General features: G+C 35.7%; 2 protein-coding genes across 2 annotated transcripts; both read right to left on the bottom strand.

Annotated features, from left to right (window-relative positions):
- Positions 1 to 183: 183 nt before the first annotated feature.
- LOC102803231 (sodium-dependent lysophosphatidylcholine symporter 1-B-like) lies at positions 184 to 10,281 on the bottom strand. Its single transcript, XM_006820157.3, has 14 exons — positions 10,210 to 10,281; positions 8,864 to 9,022; positions 8,245 to 8,366; positions 7,163 to 7,289; positions 4,464 to 4,542; positions 3,486 to 3,712; positions 3,151 to 3,241; positions 2,722 to 2,843; positions 2,352 to 2,432; positions 1,840 to 1,923; positions 1,619 to 1,731; positions 1,389 to 1,526; positions 1,009 to 1,185; positions 184 to 340 (listed from the first exon to the last, which is right to left on the bottom strand). Exons 1-14 carry the CDS (start codon positions 10,279 to 10,281, stop codon positions 184 to 186), a joined length of 1,749 nt encoding a protein of 582 aa, XP_006820220.3.
- Positions 10,282 to 11,162: 881 nt separating this feature from the next.
- Positions 11,163 to 22,117, bottom strand: LOC102803347 (sodium-dependent lysophosphatidylcholine symporter 1-like). Its single transcript, XM_085493031.1, has 14 exons — positions 22,021 to 22,117; positions 21,716 to 21,840; positions 18,436 to 18,594; positions 18,130 to 18,251; positions 17,288 to 17,414; positions 16,857 to 16,935; positions 15,646 to 15,866; positions 14,834 to 14,924; positions 14,015 to 14,136; positions 13,263 to 13,346; positions 13,009 to 13,121; positions 12,438 to 12,575; positions 12,053 to 12,229; positions 11,163 to 11,667 (listed from the first exon to the last, which is right to left on the bottom strand). The coding sequence occupies exons 1-14, from the start codon at positions 22,115 to 22,117 to the stop codon at positions 11,523 to 11,525; spliced, it is 1,800 nt and encodes a 599-aa protein (XP_085349157.1). The 3' UTR covers positions 11,163 to 11,522.
- Between the last annotated feature and the right edge of the window lie 1,331 nt (positions 22,118 to 23,448).

Genomic DNA, 23,448 nt, shown 5'->3' with positions numbered 1-23,448 from the left:
AATATATAAAAGTGAAATGTGTCTTCAAATTACCAAAATATCAGTTTTAATAATTATGTTTGAATATTACAAAAATATTCCAAATACAATAACAAATAATACTGGGAAATCATACCTAATAATACATTTCATATGGAAAAAAACTCATTTTCGCATCCCACATTTTACTTCTGAGGTTATGTTTTACAGATTGGATAAGCCCTCTGCAGATGAACTTGAGTAGTAACTTTGTCGGAATAGAAAAAATGAGTATCCATTTTCGTTCACGTCACTTTCCCCTCCTGGTATTTTTTCCACTTTAAGCTTCGGGTCTTGGGACTGAGTCGACCTGTTTTTTTCCCTAAAATATATTAATCAAACCAAGTATTTGTAGTAAATCAAAACGTTTTGATTCAAGAGAATTTGGCAGCAAATATTACTAATAAACACAGATTAGCATAAATAGGTCTTTACTGGAAATATACAAGGAGAAATAAACGGCAAAATGAAGTAATGCGCAAAAGAACTGAAAAATATATTGACAAAAGTAAAATAGCTGAAGTGGACTTGAGCAGAAGTCATTGCCAGAATGAAAGACACAAATGAACAAAGCAGGTAACGACAGAGAACACAGAAAAGGATAAGACCGAAGAAAGGATGGAGAGATAATATGGAGGCAAAGACAATGGTTTACATAGAGGAACAATCCCATCAATGATTAAAACGGATTGTAGAGATCATCTGCTATCACTTTTTCAGCATTTTTCTATGCCTTTTGACCATTCACGTCATATTCTGTTTGATTATGCCAGAAACTTTCGGCCTTGGTTGATTTCCGATGGACACAATTTACACGAATCGACTACAATGTTCTGGGGGTTTGCAATACTTATTGTCTGCCAGTTGATATTTGGAGATATTTAGTCAAAATAATATGGTTAGTAACAGCCTGAACACAATGGTGGATTTGATGACGTAGTCTGACCAGCGAATTGTGTACAATACTTATATTCACATGAACCATCTCACCTTAATTTCTGTAGTTGTGATCTGGTCTCTTCCCGTGTTTGTTCTGTTATTGGGTATTGCCGTAGACAAAATAGACTTAATACTAGTAACACTGATGATGGTGCTGATACCAGTACTCTTAATGTCACACCTACCGCACGTGGTTGTACACATGCACCGGATTTATATCCAGTAAACCTGAAACAAATGAGTGTAGTCATGTTGTTCCCAGTCGTCCATTTCCATACCTTTTCACAATACGTGAAAAATCATTAGACATGATTAGGCATGAGTGAAATGTGGGGATATGAAGCTAATGCAGATAAGACAAATATGTGTATGAAGACCCTGTCCAATGACTAAATTCGTGACAAAAGTACAATTAAATGGGTAAAACCTACTCCAAGGCGAGCGTTGACATGCCTAAGGCCATTCCTACGGCAAACTTAGTGAAGAACACATAAAAGGAATAAAATATTCCTTCTTTTCGCATCCCTGTCTTTATTGTGAAATCATCTATGACGTCAGGAATCATCGACCTAAAATGACAACCAAAAGTTTTAGAAAATTCGGATTACATTTACATTTACATTGTTAGTTTGTTTACCTTGAGTGATACAAAATGACTTACCATGGAAGAAGGATCATTACACCTCCAAGGCAACCCAATATAATATATACTGGAAATATCAGATACTGTTTTCCAGGTAAGACAGATAATAACGAATACATCGGTAGTTCACACTAATAATAAAGAATCGTGTTATTGTAGTTCAGTGTTTGACATTGCAGCATTATGGAAGTGAAGCCCAGAGCAACGGAATTGAATTTTACAAGGTTCTACATACATACCACGAGAGCGATTGCCAACGTTGTTTTCTTCCCGAATTTGCCTGCTACTTTTTGCCATATCGGAATACTACAACACGCGGACACCTAAATACAAATAAAGAATTGCATTAACATTCGACGTTAATCCATGGGATCACTGTAAGGCCAAGTTATTTAGATCTTTCAAATTTGACTGTTATTTCTATAGAAACATTCATTGGCCGATACATTTATGTAAACCGTATATTAATACCTAATGTAAAAAACGACCCAGGTACAATTCTAAAATATGGTATGGCTACGTTTAAAAAGATGTAAAGCAACGTTACTACAATTCATCTTAAATATGTATCCGCAAATCTTTCAATGTAATGTTTTCTTCCCAACAACAATGTTACTTGCTGAAATATTCATTTAGGCCATATAAGTTACGTATCCTGAAACATTTTGCTTCAAGTAGACAAATACCTGTTTTCGGAGGAAGTTGATATTAGTAAAATGGCAATTCATTTATATGATTGGCCAGCACTCACCGGCACAATTAAAGGAATGAATTGGAAGTTTTTAACGTGGAGCGAATACCGAAGATATAACGCCATATTTCCTTGTATTATCTGCATATGAAATAAACATAACACATGTATGTATAAGAACATTAAAAAGAACACAGAATCGAATCAAGAAAGAAGAGATGTCAGATGTTCCTAAAATAATGTGCACATCCTATTCCCCACGTGAATACCTGTCTCCCATGTATGTCCCATATGCACGATAAAAACACACAACACCCATTGATCATTTAGACATTGATGTTCCTCGTCGTAACATACTAGATTCTTACTGGTGATATAAAATACGACACGATAATACAGAATAGCAAGAAGGATTACTATAAGTCCTCACCATCAGCGCTAGCAATGCACACATAAAACACAATAGTAATTTAATAAATGGTCCATGGGAAAGTACAGTTTTCAATCCACTTAAAAAGGAGCCTTCGCTCTTACTCCTGTCCAAGGCATCATCTGTAAGATTTCACAATCAAGGAAATAGTATGTAAATGGGTTGCAATGATTTGATTAACGATATATTTCGTGTTACTGATATAATTATTTCATCATTTGTTTACTACAAACATGTGTAGCATTATCCTACCGGGCGAGCGGAACATTACAACCTCCAGAGGTACTACAGGCCCCAATGAACCAACAATGATGCCAATGTATGGGTATGATTTGAATGCAACTATGCATATAGTGACACGGAATAAGTAGTAAACACCGCTTTCCCATTACGCGTATCACTAGTTTTTTTTATTGACAAATGTCTCACCTTTCTTTTCTTTGGTGCCAAGTGTCAGTACTATACAGCAAACAAGAAATACCAAGTCAGCAGTAAGGGCTGCGAGTACGTAAGCCAGTTTCTATTAATTCAATACAGATATAACTTTAAAAATTTAAGTTAAAAGCACTCACAATTATCACCATACTTTGATATGAGAAATGTGACTTCCAAAAAGTATGTAACACATGTCAGCAACAAATTTGCAATGGATGCATAACATGAGCAACATTGCTTCAAAGGGGTATTATGATGTTTGTATCTAATTGATGATAATGAGTACTTGTTTCATATGCTAATGTATGCAAATCTAACTATGGGATTACCATCGGATCTTTTTCCTTGGACTGTTCTGGCATACTTGTGCTGAGGTCAAATTCTGTGTGATTGAACGTGCTGTTCCCGTGATCCATTATGCTGGTAAAATTGTCGGGTAAAGTCATGTCTAGGTTGGCACAAGGATTCTTTCTACCTCCCTGCTTCATGCCAAATGTCAGAAATTGCGCTTGTATGACGACCCCGAGTAAAGCCCCAAACACCTCGAATGTCATTCCTAAAATATAATAAATAGTTCGATTAGATCAAACCCAATCACAATATTACGTTTCTAATATTGTTGAATGGTACTACATTTTTTGTGACAAAATATTTAGGCAAAGACGTGTCTTGTTTAATGTAAATTAAAAAGGAAAGATGTTGCACATGCATTTTTGACATATCTTATATTTTAAAACATATATCAGACAATATTTCGTTTCGCACTGTGTGTAATTATTTAAATATTAACTTATTTAATCATCTATTCACGTTTTCTTCATGAAAACATAAATGGCAATATAGCAAATCCAAGTACATTATAAACGGTGTCCATTTTAAAATTCATCCATAGGTAATATTTAAGACACTATATTTATACTCCCACATTCATTTCACCTTGTGAAGTAATAACACACTGTGATATATCTTTGTCATTAAAATGTAATAAAAATAATTAACTCTCTTTTACACATCAACTATTTCCAAGTTTGTACGGCGTCCTCTATAATTTTATTTCATTTTCGTCATCCATGTAACATAAAATATAATATATATATATATATATGTATGATATTATTTTTTCGGGCAGCGTTCTATTTAAGTGTTTTATTGTGCTCCACAAATATTGACAGCTTTCAATCCCACTCATATTATATATGTATAGCTACCTTAATTAGAAATCGAAGACACCCACCTGCCTAATATTGTTAGTAATCCAAAAAAAACATGATTTATCTGGAGTAAACCATAATATATTTTGTACTCACGATAAGCTGTTGCAGAGTCCCTGTCAGCTTGGTTGTTACTAAGATACATTGTCATGGCAGCGAATGGCAGATGGTAACACTGTGTAGAGAGACCAAGCCATGTTAAATTCCAGGTCACGGCGGTAAGTATTCACTGTGATCATCATCTACCGGTAACTTATTGTGCACGATTATTTTGAGGCAACGGTCTTTAAATGTATTTTTTTTTAATACGATTTACAGAGCTGCATCAAGCTTGTCTATACGCAGTTTGTCAATTGCCAGCATCACGTTCATTTTCTCAGTGAAGAATGGACTGACATGTTGACTCAAACATATTGTATAATCCCGAGTTCGCACACATCGCATTGAACAATCATCTGAACGCAGCTCTCCGATGATTAATGTCCTATTCATATTTGCTTGTATTTTTGCTAGACTATAAAATTATGCAGAAGTGTGCGTATTTACTTACAATGACCTAAATACTGCTACAAAGGACCACCATCTAATTGCAGGGGATTGTTCTATTAAAGGATTGAGTTTATTCTCTCTCTCTGCGTTTCTGTCGTAATAAACAACCAGGTTATCCCAAAACGGCATTCAATTTTAAATAAAACGGCTTCTTTATAAGCGATGGCGCACACTACTTTTTTGGATGTGAATCACTCCAGTGACAAAAAACTCGTAATTATGGATAGCAAAAAGATGAAGAAATAAATTTAAAAATAATCATGAGCCTTTTTTTTCATATGATTTTCACTGAAATACGTAGTTTTTCATCGAAATAATATTGCATTTTTTTAACACTATTTAAAAAAATCATACCACGTATCTTATCAACCAATACATAGACTAATTGCAATAGGCTCCAAGCCTGAAAAGCTCGGACACGCAGTATGACCAATTTTCTACAAGCTGTCTAAACTGTGAGAATCTGAGATTGGCGGGGAGCCCGTCAAAGATATGGACGCTCCGAAATCGTGAATCGCCCCGGCGAATCCATCAGCGGATCTCTGTCTGAATCTGTATTTGTGAATCGCCCCTGCGAATCCATCAGCGAATCTCTGTCTGAATCTGTATTAATTAATCGCCCGGCGAATCCATCAGCGAATCTCTGTCTGAATCTGTATTTGTGAATCGCCCCTGCGATTCCATCAACGAATCTCCGCCTGAATCTGTATTCATGAATCGCCCCGGCGAATCCATCAGCGAATCTCTGTCTGAATCTGTATTCATGAATCGCCCGGCGAATCCATCAGCGAATCACCCCGGTGAATCTGTATTACATCGTACATGTCGTTCCGGGGAATTACTTCTCAAATACGGTTCGGTTTTGATGTTTTCTTACTTGGATTGGGTTATTTTTTATTTTTTTTTACAAATGTATGCATTATTAAAGAGCCATGTTTGAGTAACCCCCTCACCTTTGCCAATATTGATTGGGCGCATGCTTTAACAATTACTCTAAATTAAAATACGCGGCCCCTCAGTAAAATCACGCACGAACCTTTAGTTCGTGACATCGAGCGATTAGGGCAATGGGTTAACCACCTTATCCGCTACACAACAATAACAGTTTTGGAGTGTTTCGTTTACACTTGTGATAAGACTAAAAGGCCATGTTTAGTCAGCAAACAGATAAATCCATCGTTTAGTTCCCCTCCGATACCCGTTCGAATATTTAACATATTTAAAGGGGCACCTTCCAGTTAAGCCTAGTCTCACAACAAATTTACTTTCTGGATTAAAATGGATAACAACAGTTAGATTAACATTGTAAACAACATAAACAATAGTGTCTCATGATTCTTTGGTGCAATCCATGGAATTGAGCGGTTCCCCTTTAAAGTGTAAAATGTCGTCGCGCCGCGTCCTGTTCGATATGGGACTCATCGCGACGTACACAACGCGTGTAGATTACATTGTTTGTTTACGTGAAATTCGAGCACGCGCTGCGTAACGACCACCGCCCTTTAACAAGTTGCCAACTACTATAAGAGAATTAGGGATCACCATTATGATTTTAGACAACAGTCAAAACCAGGCAATACTTCTATGCAAATACCCGTGTTCCACTTTTCTAGTTCGGCTCGTATCTTATAAACAGGTGTTTCCAATTCTGTCACAATTGATTCTCACATGTTATACTAATAATCTACCGTTTGGGCGAGAAAACGTCAAAAGTAAAAAAAGAAAGTCCTATTATAAATAAAGACAACGTATTCATATTTTTTTGAAATTACTATTTTGAGCACTAAATGCAAATAAACAAAACAATACAGGATATATTGTGTTTTTTTTTTAATTGTTAAAGCGGGAGGGTCGTCACCTGCGCACGCGCGGGAATTGAGTCCCAAGCGACGATAACAACACACGCTAAGAACGCAAAGGCTCATGGGTAGATGCTTGTTTGTGAACAGTGACACACTATGGCCATCTGACGCATGCGCAGGTCACGACTCCCCCGCTTTAAACTATTGATAACAATAACAAAATCTGGATTGCGTACTTCCCTTTTGAGTGGAAATTGCAAAAAAGGTACATTTTCAAACAAACAATTTTGAACAAACGAGTTTCCGCTAATGGAAAGAGTGGATAGTCAAAAGCCGCCTTTATTGTTAACATGGATATCGTCCTTAAATGATGTTGTATTAACCTCACTCACTGTATGTTATACAAATGTCATAAAATATATATGTTTTGAATTACATACTTACAGTCAAACACGTCTGCATGCAGCACATGATCAGAACGTAGTACACAAGTTTTGCAACGTCACTAATATCAGGTACATACCATAACAAGAAATAACTGAGCATAGCGAATGGCGTTGACACAACTAACCTATAGGAATAACAATTTGTACTTACATACACATTATTAAGGATGATATGTACTTTTTTGAACATTTTTTTTTAATCTGTAGATTTACCTATTCATTTTGTTATAATTCACGGCTTTCTTATAACGGGGACACATACAGTACTGTACCAAAATCTAATCTTAAAATGGTCCGACCTAAGCAATTTTTATATTTGCAAACATGTATCCTTTTGAATTCGGTATTTTGTTAAAAGTATTAAGTTGATGGTTTTTAAACATATATTTAGAGGCAACATATTTTTAAAGGCAACATAATTTTAAAGGCAACATACTGTAGTATCAGTTATTATAGTTTGCATTTTTTTTTCTTTATCGAACATCATTTTACACAACTTTTACACAAGTTTGAAAAACACAATACCAAAAATACTACAATATCAAAAATGCTAATGTGGGTGGGTTGGACACGAACAAAATTCAGACTGGGTGCAAAGGGGAGGTGGGGAAATAGAAAGATAGATGGGGACAAGGATTCAATGAAAGACAGACAGGCATGGGAAAATAGAGAAAAGGTAAGGGAAGGGATGTAGGAAGTAGAGAAAAAGAGATACAGAAAAAGAAAAAAGAGCGACGAGGAGAGAAGATAGAATGCGAAGAATTGAAGGGAGAAAGAGTCGATATGCAATACTGTGCACTTTTGAGTCGAATTGTATCTGAACATGTTTAATGTTGTGCAAACTGAACAGCGCCCTCTAGTTACATATAGAAACTGTTATGTTATGATGATCGTTAAAATAAAAATAAAACCACGAAATTGGTACATTATAATGTGTCTAGTTATCACTTTGTCCCACCCGGCAACTCTTTCATAGAGACACATATTTCGATGAAAGAAACTGTAATCTATTCTTAATGTCTTTGTGATTTAGTATATATCCACTCTCTTAACATTTTAACAGTAAAAAAGAAAACTTGCCATGGTTTAATTTTTCCAAATCTTGAGTCAAGTTTGTCAATTAAAATACCAACGGTGGGGTCTGTGATTGCATCCCATACACTTTTAAATAAGACAACGACACTTGCATATCCTGGCCGTATCTGAAAGCAGAAACCATACACCAACAAACCACGAAAACCATATTATTCATGCTATTCATATATTAATTAAGAACTGATTCAAATTACGTATCATGTGTCTGAGAACAATAAACCAAGATTAATTGAAATGAAACAAATACATATTAATAACCTGTACTTATTTAGAATAAAATCTTCCATGTCGCGATCAGAAGGAAATAAATAAATTACTTGTCAATTGCCCAGTTGTTTAGCTTTGGAATTGTATTTCACATTTTGCATGACTGTATTTAAAGCGGGAGGGTCGTCACCTGCGCACGCGAGGGAATTGAGTCCCAAGCGACGATAACAATACACGCTAAAAACGCAAAGTCTCATGGGTAGACGCTTGATTGTAAACAAAGACATGTTATGGCCTTCTGACGCATGCGCAGGTGACGACTCCCCCCCCCCCCCGCTTTAATGTTGTCGAGCAACGTTTTCATGAAACGAGAGTACGAGCGGTTCATAGTCCTTACCCCGGCGACCTCCAGTAAAAAGATGGATATGTAGAACGAAATGACGTTATTACACATCAGAAATGGAATCCCACCAATAGCATAGCATAGCTTTGAGCGTCTGCTCAGTCTCTCAGTAGTGGTAGTCGTAGTCACAACAGTCTCAATAAGAGGTTCTGTCTGTTGATATGAATAAGGTACAGAACACGTGTATTTAAATTACAAACGTATCAATGTATTTAATTTACTAAAACTGTTTATACACCAGTTTTAATTTGAGCGTTCGTTTTTCGTTGAATAATCTTGAGCATCAAATTGTTAATAAAGAAATAAGAGTCTGTTGTCTTTGAAGTGCATTTGACTGTTCTATTAGCAAAGATTTAATGACAAGTGGTGATTCAGAATTAGAAACACTTATGAAAAATATGATACTGTATCGACAAGACACCAAAGCACTTTTTACAGTGTGTATCACAACTAACTAATTAACCAGCTGACTGTTGTTGTGTGTGTTTTCTATTGTCTAATGCTGAACTTGTATGTTTACGTCTACACACAGAATTGGGTTAGCATCTCCGTTGTGTTTATGTTACTGTAATCTACTCGGTCCGTTAGTTTAGTTAACCTTGAGTTTATCATATGGTCATGTATAAACACATTAGTTTTTAAAACGTGAGTTCAAGGTAAAAAATGTATTAATATAATTCATAAAATGATGTTATATCAAAGTTAGAAGACAACAAATAATAACTCATTGAGCCCGAATTTGATGACTCAAACAATAATATTATAATGCATTTGTTTATATATATATATATATATATGTTAGAATTAATTTCAAACCAAATCGAAGTCAGGAATCACAATCCTGTCGTGCAAGTGAAATATCAGGAACATAAGTGGAATAAACGACGGAAAACATTGCGAAAAATTGACAAGTCAGTCAGCGTATCAGTAAATGATTATGGCTGGTTGGGAGATTGAATTCTGAAGTAATGCGAAATATGAAAAATATTTTAATCTAATCCATGCAATAACTTCTACTCCAAACACAAGTGACGCCATATTATTAAATATCTGTTCTCGTGCAGGCATGCAAGATTCCAATCCGACATGACCCTGCCATCTGATAACCAGCCAGTCGTCATTTGATTAAACAGGTACAGACGTCCGCACCGCAACATTATTTAATTGTGTAAGTAACGTAATTAATTAGTAATGAGCAGTCTATCCAACCAATCAATCAATGAGTTTGATGACAGCCCGCATGTTGGCTTAACGAGATATTACCGATGGCAATATTGGGTTGAAAACAAGACATTCTCGCCACTTGTTGGAGTGATTCGTTTAATCTTGATCATACCCACCTTAACCGCAATGTCATTGCGTTTATCCTCACAGGCATTGAAGAACTCATCATCAGAATACACCGTCGTCATTTTGGCGAGCTGCGCATTGCCCTCTCACCTAAATACAAATATCAGATTTGACCGTTTTTCATCAGATATGGTTGTACCATTGTTATCTGTAGGGTGAGTAGGTTGATTATATTTACTTTGATATTATTTTGACCTTGAAATGGAATGTCGGATGAACGCTTATGCGGTATATCCTAAACCATGTCAGCTTTGAAGTAAATCAAACTCACTGATGGGTTTCCAAGTTGAGCGATGTCCCGGATGCGATGGAATAGATTATAAATAATATTGGTAAAATACAACAAAAGAAACCTGACTATCAATTAAAAAGAATTCTGTGAATTTAAGAGGAGTGTCAAATGATAAATTAAACCTAGCCTTCGTCTCAAAATCCCCAAATCGTTTGAACTGCTAGAAACGTATTACAGTTGTGTTTAATTTAACTAACGCGGCATGTCTGCCCATGCTGTGGTGATAAGAACATGTTTACTGACTTTTTAACGATAATAAGCGTTTTGTCATGAGCAACGTGGTTTATAGGTATGTTGTTCTGGCGCGGCTCGTTGGGGTGAAGGAGAAGACTAGTGATTGATTACACAACCGTTTACAATATGTCAATCATCGGAGTGACCGACTGTGTTCATTGAGAAGAACGTGCACACGAAGAGCTTTTTCGGGAAGATTATTAACGAGTAATGTTTAGCCCTAACATTTTCACTAATTGCATATCTAAGCTGTGCTGGCGTACAAGCTTTGCTATACTGAGATGTGCCAGTAAAGGGCACGTCACATCACTAAATATCGATCGTTGAAGATAAGAATGATAGGAAAGATACTTGCGTAGACAGGCATGTTTGCATTGAATTTGGGGTTGCATTTACGGTTATCAATACACAACACACACTACATCAATGATGTTTAATATATTCAGCAGGTTACATACAAATGCAATGTAAAATTTCAGATTTCTATTTATGCCTGGACTATAACCTTACTAATAAGTATAAATGAATAGAAGATTTATTTATTTTCAAAATACCAATAAATTATCAATCTTATTTTAGTCTCTATGATCACGTGATATTACGAGTATTGAATATTGATTTTGAATATTGTTATAATAAAATCGTATATAATACACTTCATGTGTGAAATAGTGTCCACTTGAAATCCAATATATATTTACACAGTAACTCGGAATGTAAGTCTATAAAATTCACTTGGTTTAATTCCTCAGTACACTTCATTCTTGGTCTCGTACTTCACAGACTGGATAATACCTCTACAGATCCATTTGAGTAGTAACTTTGCCGGAATAAATAAAATGAGTATTCATTGTCATCCCCCACTGACAATTTCTCCTCATCAAGCATAGGTGTTTGAGATTGAGTCGACCTGTTTCTTTCCCTAAAATTAAACCAAGAATTGTAAATTCAAAAAGGAAAGTTTCAACCAAAGTGTGATGAAAATGTTTTGAGTCACAATATACATCTGTAATCTGTTTTGCAATTGTTTGAAAACTGGTCACCTGGAATGTTAGCGTTCCAGATTGCTGGAAAAATAAACCATGTTGATTGAATTACGGAGTATGTTTTGTTTCATTACGTCAACAAGTTGTAGCCTCGTTCGCAGATCCACCAGCGAGCATAATTTTACTGAGGTCAGCCAAGCTGATTATTTGAATGACTACTATTATGGCGAAATAAACTAATAATAGTTTGGATTTGATGACGTAATTAGACAATATACCACCAAATAAATAATATATCCTCACAGTTAAAAGTCGACTCACCTAATTTTTTGTAGCTGGGATCTGGTTTCTGCTCTCGATTTTTCGGTTATTGGGTAGCGCCATAAACAAAATAGACCCAATACCAGAAATACTGTTGGCGGTGCTGATACAAGTACTCTTAATGTCACACCTACTGCACGCGGCTGTACACAAGCACCGGCTTCATATCCAGTGAACCTGAAACAAATATAGAGTATGTCTAATGACTGACATTTTGGTATCAGATTTATTACACGAGTATAGTAATAGTAATTTTTACCATTATCACAAGTCTAAAAAGTAGAATGAAATGGGTGAAACCTACTCTAAGGCGAGCGTTGACATACCACGAACCTGTCCAATGACAAACGTCGTAAAAAAGTAAAATTAAATGGGTAAAACCTACTCCAAGGCGAGCGTTGACATGCCTAGAGCCATTCCTACGGCAAACTTAGTGAAGAACACATAAAAGGAATAAAATAGTCCTTCCTTTCGCATCCCTGTTTTTATGGTGAAATCATCTATGACGTCAGGAATCATTGACCTAAAATGAGAACATTATTTTGTTTTATTAATTGAAATAAGATCAATTGATTGATTGGTTTATTTGTTTGTTTGTTTGTAAAATGTATTAAACAAAACAAGCTATAGCCTTGAAATAACAACTTAACATAATGACAACGTGAAGAAAATAGGAAAATTAAACAAAAAACAGTAGGATTCTAAGGTTGCTTATACTCCAAGTATACTAAACGGTACCAAACGCCTTCTTTAGATCTAAGAACACAACACCTGCGAAGCGTTCATTGTTCATACACATACTCAGTCACATCCCATAATGCATTGCTCGTAGAATGATAACTAGAATGATATGCATATAGCTGCTTGTAAATAAACTTGATTGATTGAATTATTGATTGATTGATTGATTGATTGATTGATTGATTGATTGATTGAATTATTGATTGATAACTTACCAAGGAAGTAAGATCATGACGGCTGCACCGAGACCAAATAAAACACAGACTGGAAATATTACAAACGGTGTTCCGGGTAACAGCGAAAATGATGCATATAAGGGAATTTGTGTCTTGGAATGAAAAAACATTAGAGATTAAAGCACCATAGAAGCAAAACAATTTTACAGCACTTCGGCTCAAAACAAAAGAACCCGAATTTAAACCGCCTCTGAATTTAGAAATGTTGCCTATGTTGAGTATGGCATACTTACACCGAGAGTAATTGCTAATGTCGTTTTCTTTCCGAATCGGGTGGAAACCATTTGCCAGACCGGGATACTAAAGCATGCTGCTCCCTGAAAACAAATAACGCGCATTAAAATTGAAACCGATGAAACTTTTACATCTATGTTTAGAACTTGTTTCCTTATGATAGAAAGCGTCATTGTATCGAATACTGTATATAAAACATCGACAATAATGTTACATACTACGTGTCATAAGTAAATGCAGATTTAACGTCATAAAAATATTGAATTCATCGGAGTGTAAACAAATCAATAAATAGAAAACTGATTGAACAATATCCCACCACTGTGCTGCCATACATTACACGTTCAGCGATGAACATTAGATAAGTAAGATAAATCACCGTACTCACTAGGATAACTATAAACGCAAACTGAAAGTTTTTCATCTTGAGTGAATATATAAAATATAACGCCAAATTTCCTTGTATTGTCTTAATATGAAAATAAACAAAAAGCATTAATAATAATATAATAATAATATAGTTTTAATACACCTTAATGAAATTACAAAAGTTTAGAATGGTTAGTATTAATAAGGATAATGAACTTGTTGCTATTTTTTTCAGGCTGGGAATTTCCTTAGTTAGTAAATTCAGCGTACATAATATATCTTTAATATGTCTAGTTGATTTGTCCAGGGCTCGTATATGCTATATAAATATAATAAACATACGTCTCGATTAGAAAGAAAGACGAAATGCTGGATTGCTCACCTGTAACGCCAACAATGCACACATGAAACACATCAACAATTTAACATACGGTCCATGGGAAAGGACGGTCTTCAGATCCTTAAAGAAATTATGTTCACCCGGAATATTTTTCACTGCATCATCTGAAAGATTTAACAATTAACAAATATAAAGTGAATATTACGTTACAATTTGGTTAACGAAAAGATCGAACGTTAAAGGGCGGTAGTCGTCGCGTCGCGTCCTTGGCTTCATGCGTTTTACCTTTAACACGATCTTTGACTATTTAGTATGTCGCGAATACTTTGAGGTTATTACGAAAATAACGTATACACGAAGGCGGTACGGTGGTCGTATCGACTGACGCGCAGCGGAGTGCCTTCTTTGCGGTATTCTCGTGATATCCTTATAGTATTATTATTATTATTATTATCATTATTATACATCTTTTCCCTGCTTGTAGTAATAAGCTAATGAGAGATAACCTGAAATGGCAACGCAAAACGTTTCACGCGTTCAATGACAGGATCATATCTCAGTCATGCGCTGATAGCGCTTCTAGTCTTAAGTAAACAAAAGAAAATGTTCGAATGTGACGTAAACTTCACGTACAATTTCCAAAATAAGGAAGACATTCGAACGCGTCCGTAAAAATTTCGAACACGTCTGTACGGCGTTTTAAGACGGGTTTTTATATTGTTTTCGATTTCAGATACGTAACAATGTATGCTATTAACAAAGTCATTTCATGCCACTTATAACAGAAACATATAACAGTGATCTTAGTCATATGATTAGAATAAAGAGATATCACTGTCATTATATCAACACAGTCCTTACCCTGCTTTTCTTTAGTGCCTAGCGTCACCACTATACAGCAAATGAGAAATACCACGTCAACAGTGAGGGCGGCGAATATGAAAGCCAGTTTCTATTCAATAAAATAAATAATCAACAATTTGAGCGAGCTGTATTACTACACTTTATCATACAAAATAACTGTACACTACACTACACTACACTACACTACACTACACTACACTACACTACACTACACTACACTACACTACACTACACTACACTACACTACACTACACTACACGTCATTACACTACACGTCATTACACTACACTACACTACACTACACTACACTACACTACACTACACTACACTACACTACACTACACTACACTACACTACACTACACTACACTACACTACACTACACTACACTGCACTACACTGCAATACACTACACTGCACTACTGTAACACTACACTACACTACACTACACTACACGCCACTTCATTACACTACACTACATGTCACGTCATGTCATGCCACGTCACGCCACGTCACGTTACGTCACGTCACATATTAGACCTGCCAGATCGGGTTAAGATCGGACAATGTTTACTTCAGACAAGTGGTATAAATACATCTGAGAACATATTTGTAATCATCTTAATTTGCTTTGCTATCTTTTTTTGAATTTTAAGAAACTATAAAATCTATAAATATTTTCACCAACTATCATTAGTTGGGACATTCACAGTCTGAGCATAGAATATAACATAACATTCTTTTCCCATCCACGCACTAATTCAATTCAAACATTTTCATATCTTAGGCTGCATCTAGAAATATAATTACCATAGGATCTTTATCTTCTGTTGCCGGTGATAAAGTACTTTCAAATCTTGTTGGGGTAAATGTGCTATTTCCATAATCCATTATACTGGTCATATTATCTGGTATGACATCATTTAGGGCAGCACAGGGATTCACGCTATTCTTTTGATTCATACCAATCGTCATGAATTGTGCTTGGATGATAACCCCGAGCATAATTCCTAACATTTCGCACGTCATTCCTGGAGTTTAGATATATATTCCGGTTAGTCCGAACAGCAACTGATGTGGGTTTAATAATGGATGAAATCCGCAAACTATGTAGTGTGTTTAACAAATGATAAATATGATTTTACTTGGCAATATTCTGTATTATTCTCCATGCGAAATTTCAGCGGTTATGTGAATACAAGTGAACACAGAAGATAATTATACAAATAGACTTAATACACATTTAGAATAAACTGTCAGATAATTGGCTTTTTATGTTAACGTACAGAGCCAAAGAGTAATAAAAAGTAATAATATATGTATATATCAATACCAGATGTTCATACGTCATCACGCCTATTTCACTATGGCGGACACTTATAAAAACCGACGTTCCTGTGAATTTTAAATCTAAGTAAAAAAAACTTATTTTATTTCTTAGTAGTGGTACAAATCGTAATTTACAGCATAGTTATTTTTTTTTTATATATTTTTAGACTACTATATTCTAGTAAAATGATTTTTGCCAAGCATACTTTCAACACGTCAAATAGCTTTGGTATAGAGGTAAGATATTTCAGTGACTTGGTAAAAAGAGAATCAAGACATACTCACACTGGATATGTAATGTTATCTTTAATATGATGGTATTACTAATGTCACTCATTATACTATTAAACTGAAATGTACGATATATCTCTAATAAAGGAAAGTGTGAATAGTGCACCATGCAATTTGATCATGTTTGTGTATTTCATTTACGTGCATCAATATATATATATTACGCGTTTACTCGTGAATGATCATCCCCGTGTGCAACTCATTTTGAATTAAATTAGTTTTGCGATTTGTGTGTTTGAGGTTACGGTGAGATTTTTCTGGTGAGAATGCTATGTTTAGGTATAAATCTAGCCAATTTTAATCAGAAATTAATCAACACTTCCCTTTTCCTAATTAGGGTATTTAAATTGCCTCATTCAAATAAATACCTTACACAACCATAATCGTATTTCAGTACTTACGATAGGCTGTAGCCGAATCTCTATCAGCCTGGTCGTTACTTAGGTACATCGTCATTGCAGCGTATGGCAAGTGAAAACACTGAATAGAAAAAAGCACCATGTCAGAGATGATAGGATATGTACGTCAACAATATTGCCAACATGTGTATTAGTAATGATTTGCTGACATAATACTAAATAGCAAACTGCATGCTTTATTGAGTAAAAATTCGCAAAGATTTGAATCGTTCATCCACCACCAGGGAATTGGGGGCTTGGATTGAACCGTCATACGAATAAATAAATTTCTACTACCTGCTTGATCTGCACGAGTTATGACAATATATCCATTCTACGTTAAATTTACTAATGAAAAGTGACATACAGACATGTAGACAAAACAATTAAATCGATTCATAATCCTAATCTATTTGTGATTGGCACATACTCACAGTCAAACATGTCTGCACGGAACACATGAAGAATAGGTAGTACACAAGTTTCCCCACGTCACCGATGTCAGGGACACACCACAACAGGAAATAACTGACCATAGCAAACGGCGTCGATATGACCAGCCTACATCGAGAAAAATATGATAAGATGAATTATGTGCAACTATTTTTATATCAGCAGCAACTAGTGAAATCGTTCATATGTATATATATACAAAAAAATGCTCCTTATATCAAACCACACACACACGTATATATGCATAGGGCGTACGTCTTTTAAAAATTTACGTAAATCATTATCTTTAAATGAAAGAATGAATGAACGAATGGATGAATGAGTCAATCAATCAACCAATCATTTTTTTTCTTTCCCTACCATAAAACATTCTTACTACCACATTTGCAAAAGGCTGCCGAGATCTCGTTGAAAGCAAGAGAGTAACGAGACTTTTTAACCCCCCCCCCTCACATTACCAAATAATATATATTTCCCCCTTATTTGTTTGCTAACTAAACTTTGCACTCTGGTAGGTGAGTGTAGCTCTCTCTCTCTCTCTCCTTGTCTATGAACAACAAGCAAGAATGAATATAATGTTATGTATTGTAATGTAATGTAATGCAGTGCAATGTAATGGACTGGACTGGACTAGACTGGTCCGGACTGAACTGGATTGGACTGGACTGGACTCTGAAATGGAATGGTATGGTATGGTATGGTATGGTATGGTATGGTATGGTATGGTATGGTACGGTATGTAGTAAAGTACAGTTATGAATTACATCATCCAACAAGAAACTCGAACCATATTACGTCAGAAACAAAATATTTTTGAACTTGCCATGGTTTAATTTTTCCAAATCTTGAATCGAATCTGTCAACTAAAATGCCAACTCCCGGGTCTGTGATCGCATCCCATAAACTTTTGAATAAAACAACAACACTTGCATATCCTGGCCGGAGCTGAAATCAGAAACAATATCATGAACAACTGAGACCATCATTTACTTGTGAACAAATTTACTGCCTTGTCAATTGGGGGTAAGTTGTTGCGTTAATTATAACTATGTAACTTTGTCTTATTCTACCATGATGAGATGAGCCGAATAAGCATTTATAAATATATCCGACGACGGATATTCCTTACCCCGGCGACTTCCAGTAAAAAGATGGATATATAAAATGCAATTATGTTGGCGGTCATCTGAAATGGAATCCCGCCGATAGCATAGCAACACTTCGACCGTCGGGTCAGGGTCTCTTTGTGTGATGTAGTTGTCACATCTGTCTCGGGCAGAAATGTTTTCTGTTTACAAAAATGAACAAATAGAATCGATTATTTCAATTGTGTAACGAAAAAGTGTACTATGATAAATCGTATTAGACAGATCTAATATCTATGTAGTAGTAATCGTTGCGGCTTACGTTTTTTTTTATAATTCATGATTCCTATAAACCGCGCCCTCTATTGACAGGGCGCTTCATCAGTATAGCGTATGCTAATTGACATAACGTCAGCCTCAGAACGACACAGTTTGAGTAATTTAGCGTCATTTTGCTGTCTGACCACTGAGACAAATAAAGTGTTAATATCATCTTGCAATTTGGTAACGTCAATGACATGACGTATTGCCTTATAGCTTTAGATTGTTAGCACAACCCAAGTATAATCCATTGAAATACGCTAAAAATGTCAGTTGAATACAGAATAAAGACAAAGGGGACCAACAGTTATCCCTGGACACCAGAAGTAATATCTATAACTGGATCTGGCCTGTACCTTTTTCACTAAAACTGATTGCGTCCTACCAGTTAAGCAACTAGAAAAGCAGCTAATGTGAGAGTCCAAAATGCTATATTTACTAAGTTTGTGCTTGTGGTTGAAGGGCGGTGGTCGTCGCGCTGCGCATGTGCGACATTTGTGTTGATAAACATTGATTTTCCTACAATCCAATGCGCTCTTCCAATGGAAATCAAAAGTATGAGGTTGAGATTTGACCTGGGCGCGACTTGCGTTAATTACTGCCGGTTGGTTACTCCTTCGATAGCTTCCAATCATCTAAAGAAATACCTAATTAAAGCTTGTTAACGTCTCAGTTTCAAGTTGTATTCGTTGATCTGCGCAACAGCCAAAGTCGCAATCTTTGTTTATATAACTCGCGCATACGAGGGGCGACGAGTACCGTCTTTTAGACTTTTCAAATGCTTTTGAAAATTTTGTATAGACCATATCCACCAGATTTGACTCATTACATTCTGACTAACACGCAGAAGTAAGACAGAATGGCCGGTCTCACATGTTCTACAAGGAAGAAAAACGCATATAGGCACGCCTATAAATTAACTTACAATTCATATTGAGGACATTGAACGATAGATTCTAGATTTCTACCTTTCACTCCTTTATGTAAATGGGAACTACTGAAGCCTTTTTTTCTATTAGATGAGAAGACTCTGTTCATATTATTTCAGAAACTATTACTTAGACAGTTCATTTAAATAAAGTGATCCACTAAATCAAAACAGAACTATTTTAGAACTTATTGGTCAGCCAAAGAGAAAAGTATAGTAGGTGATAATCATAGATAAAAACACAAGGGTCGATGGTCATCATGCTTTGTAGATAACGATTTATTTACAGTCCTGGTCAAATTCTGCAAGGGTTGTTGTCCACAAAATACATTTATGATGTATTGTGAAACATCAACAAGCGAGATGTATATTTGAAACCCCAAGATTGAAATTTCAGTCAGGGTATCACATGAAACTTAGAATTAATAATACAGTATTTCATGGGGATAATGGCAGAAGTAACTGACAATTAGAAGTGTGTTTCCGCTGATGTGTGTGTTAATTCGCTTTAGGCCAACGAGCAATTTCAAAGCAAAATCGTTTTATTTACTTGATATTACAATTAATGATTTAGGAAAATACACCATTGTATGTCATGGTGGTTTAGATATGTGTCGGGTACACTCTCGATGTATATATATATATATATATATATATATATATATATATATATATATATATATATATATATATATATATATATATATATATATATATATATATATATATATATATATATATAATGAAATAAGTTATTAATGGAGAATATCGTTTAACCTTGATACTGGCAGGCTAGTTATCTCAATTCAGAGGCGGGAACACGAAAACAATCGTGATATCATTCATTCAACTTGTTTAACCATTCAGTAATCTTTCTCAACGGGGAGTTGAAGCGCAGTGCATCATGGATGTAACGTAACAAGCACAACCTATAGTGGTAACGGGAGAACTGATCGAACGCTTTCACGTGTCATACAGTCGCAGAGATTTTTCCCCAATAATATTCAAAACTAATGAACTAAACTAGGAAAGTACAGTGTCGTGTTGTCGTGTCAATCCCGTTCGATCCCCACACTTTACTAACTGAGCGAACACTAGCACAAGACAAACGGCCCTATTCAGGACCACCACATCCTTCAGAGAGTGACTACCATTACATTATTGTTTCAATTTTGTTTTAATATTTAACATCAGTTGCTTGAACGTGATCTTCATTACACCGTCGCGGAATCACCGAATAACAGCTTTCCCATTTATAACAACAGTTTTGATTGGCTGCTGTTGAGCTGAGACGGCATAAATTCACGATTGACATTTATCAAATGTTCATTACTATGAAATTGCGGCCGAGTCTGACAGTTACCTCACTGAGTCAAGTGATTTAAACGATGATAATTACTTTAATAAATACTCTTTGTTTTATTATGTTCTAATATACGATCATAAATCTATCCACTTCCAAAATTTAGGGGGTTCGACCGAACCCCCCGAACCCCACCCCCCCCCCCCCAAACTACGGGCCTGAAATAGCCAAAAAAACACAGACTATGTCGGCCTTCTCCCGGCTTGATTCAAAGTCCACGGTGGTAAGGTTAATTTCAACTGAGCACACAGACAATCAAATAACGTGTTTACATACACAGATAAATGACACGTGTTTGGCTACGTTTGTACAATGTTACAATGCAGTATCTCTATACCAGCCGTCACAAACATACGTCACTGTCGACTTTGAACAGTAACAGGAGTATGCTCATTAGTGTTAAATTTAAGTGCCACTAAATATTAGCCGATATAATAGATATTGGAGTGTGTACTTGTTTTTATTCAGTTTACGGCACAGTCGTCAATCTAGAGTTACCGAATGTGATGCTAAACAAGAATCCTCTACGACCTACAGAATAATACTATTTGGTTGATTTGAGGGAAAAAATTACAACTGCGCCACTCTTTCGTTACCGGTTATCACATGTTTGCTATGTAGTTCCATTGTTTCAACCAACAATGTCCCTGGATGTTTCATCAAATTGTTTTCATCTATTGAAAGTAATGTGCGACATCGTGATCATACTTGCCTTCAATGTTGTATCATCATTCTGCTTAGACTCACTTGTGCTGTAGAGCTCCGGGAAAACGTCGTCATCTGAAGACATCATTGTTACGGTCGCTACACGGGTATCTGTAGCTACTGTCCTCTCACCTGTAGACGGGTATCAACTTCTGCGATAACGGATTGAACCATTATTAATAATTGGGGGGTTCGCGGATAGTTTATGCGTTCGTTTACTATGAAAACGTGCCTGTTTTCCTCCCATGTAAACATTTTTACGGATTATTAAATTTTCAATGTTTCTTTCCATACTTGTCATCTGATTCTTACTTGACTGGACCCATACATCAGCATTTGGAATTGGTAATGTATCGACCTTCATGTCAATGGACGTCCATGTTTTATTATCTCTGGAACCAAGTAACATCGCAATAAATCAGATAACACGATATGATTGTTTTAACGCGATGAAAATAGTACACGAGTTTGCTGACCCATTTTGACTGGACAAGGCTCGTAAACGCACTGGCAAATGGCAGTGCGTGAATGTAACTACTGGGAAAGTTTGGAATGCAATGTGATAGTGTTAAAAATTATAGAATTTTGATTAGTTAGTAAAGTACGACGTAAATGTTGGTACACAGCGCAACACAAGAATGTTAAGCGCCGCGGACTCCGATGACTCCGATCGTGTATGGTCCTACGGAACCATGATATTTTGAGCAGGTTGAAAATACGCTGGAGTAGAAAGCGATTATCATGAAACACAATACGGAATTTTGTTATATTAAAAACCAGCTGCCCAAATTTAAATCTTCTTTCAGAATTCTTCATGAATCACCTTTATTTTACTACTTAACAGATCAGTGTTAAATATAGTGTTAATAACTTAAATCGTAAAATAAATCGTCAAATATTATAATAACAATTATGATATCTGAGATTACATTTCTCTGATCTTCGATTTTATTTCAGATTTGAATTCTACATTCCCATAACTTTTATTTGGCATATCATGATATAATGTGTATAGGGTGATTTGATTTTTTTTTTCGCCGGAAATTCAATCGTTAGAAACAAATGTATTATCATTTTTTCCTCTAATATACAAATTAGGCATGAGCTATCTCAATGTTAACAACATATTTTCATCACAGGACGTCAGGGAACATAAAGCACCACGATTGCTGAGATGTGGGAGAGAGGAACATAGCAACGATCATATGTAGCCCATGGGGTATATTCTTTTGTTTGTTTGGTTGCGAGTCATAAATATACACAGAAATTAAGTTAACATGATAAAAACATTTTAAGTACTTTCTTTTGTATGATTCCAGTATGTGTTTTACTATTACAAACATCATTTTAATCCAGAGTTATCGGAACCAGAACTCGATATTGGTGAACTTCACTGAAGTATACACGGATTATTTAATACCTGTTAATTGTTTTTAAGGGGAGGAAGAATTGTGCCTTGGTGTTGAGGAAGGGGACAGTTAATGCAGATGGTTGTGATGGGAATTATGAAAGAATGAGTGGTGATACCAGACATTGGTAGTGAGAGGATCCGCTGAACATGTTCTAAGTGGAAGTGTGTGTAGGTGTGGATCCATTGACTTTGCTAAATGTGTCAATTTCAACAAAACTGTGAACGTGACTCACACTATACAGAGGGTGAAAAGGCATTTATTATGAAACGCCGCAAGTACATATTGACATCCACGCTGTCTATTGTGCTTATCAGAAGACTGTACACGA

Source organism: Saccoglossus kowalevskii, chromosome 18 (genome assembly GCF_978046115.1).
Source record: "Saccoglossus kowalevskii chromosome 18, keSacKowa6.1, whole genome shotgun sequence".
NCBI lineage: Eukaryota > Metazoa > Hemichordata > Enteropneusta > Harrimaniidae > Saccoglossus > Saccoglossus kowalevskii.
Note: the sequence above shows the minus strand (reverse complement) of the source record. Positions and strands in the feature narration are given on the sequence as shown.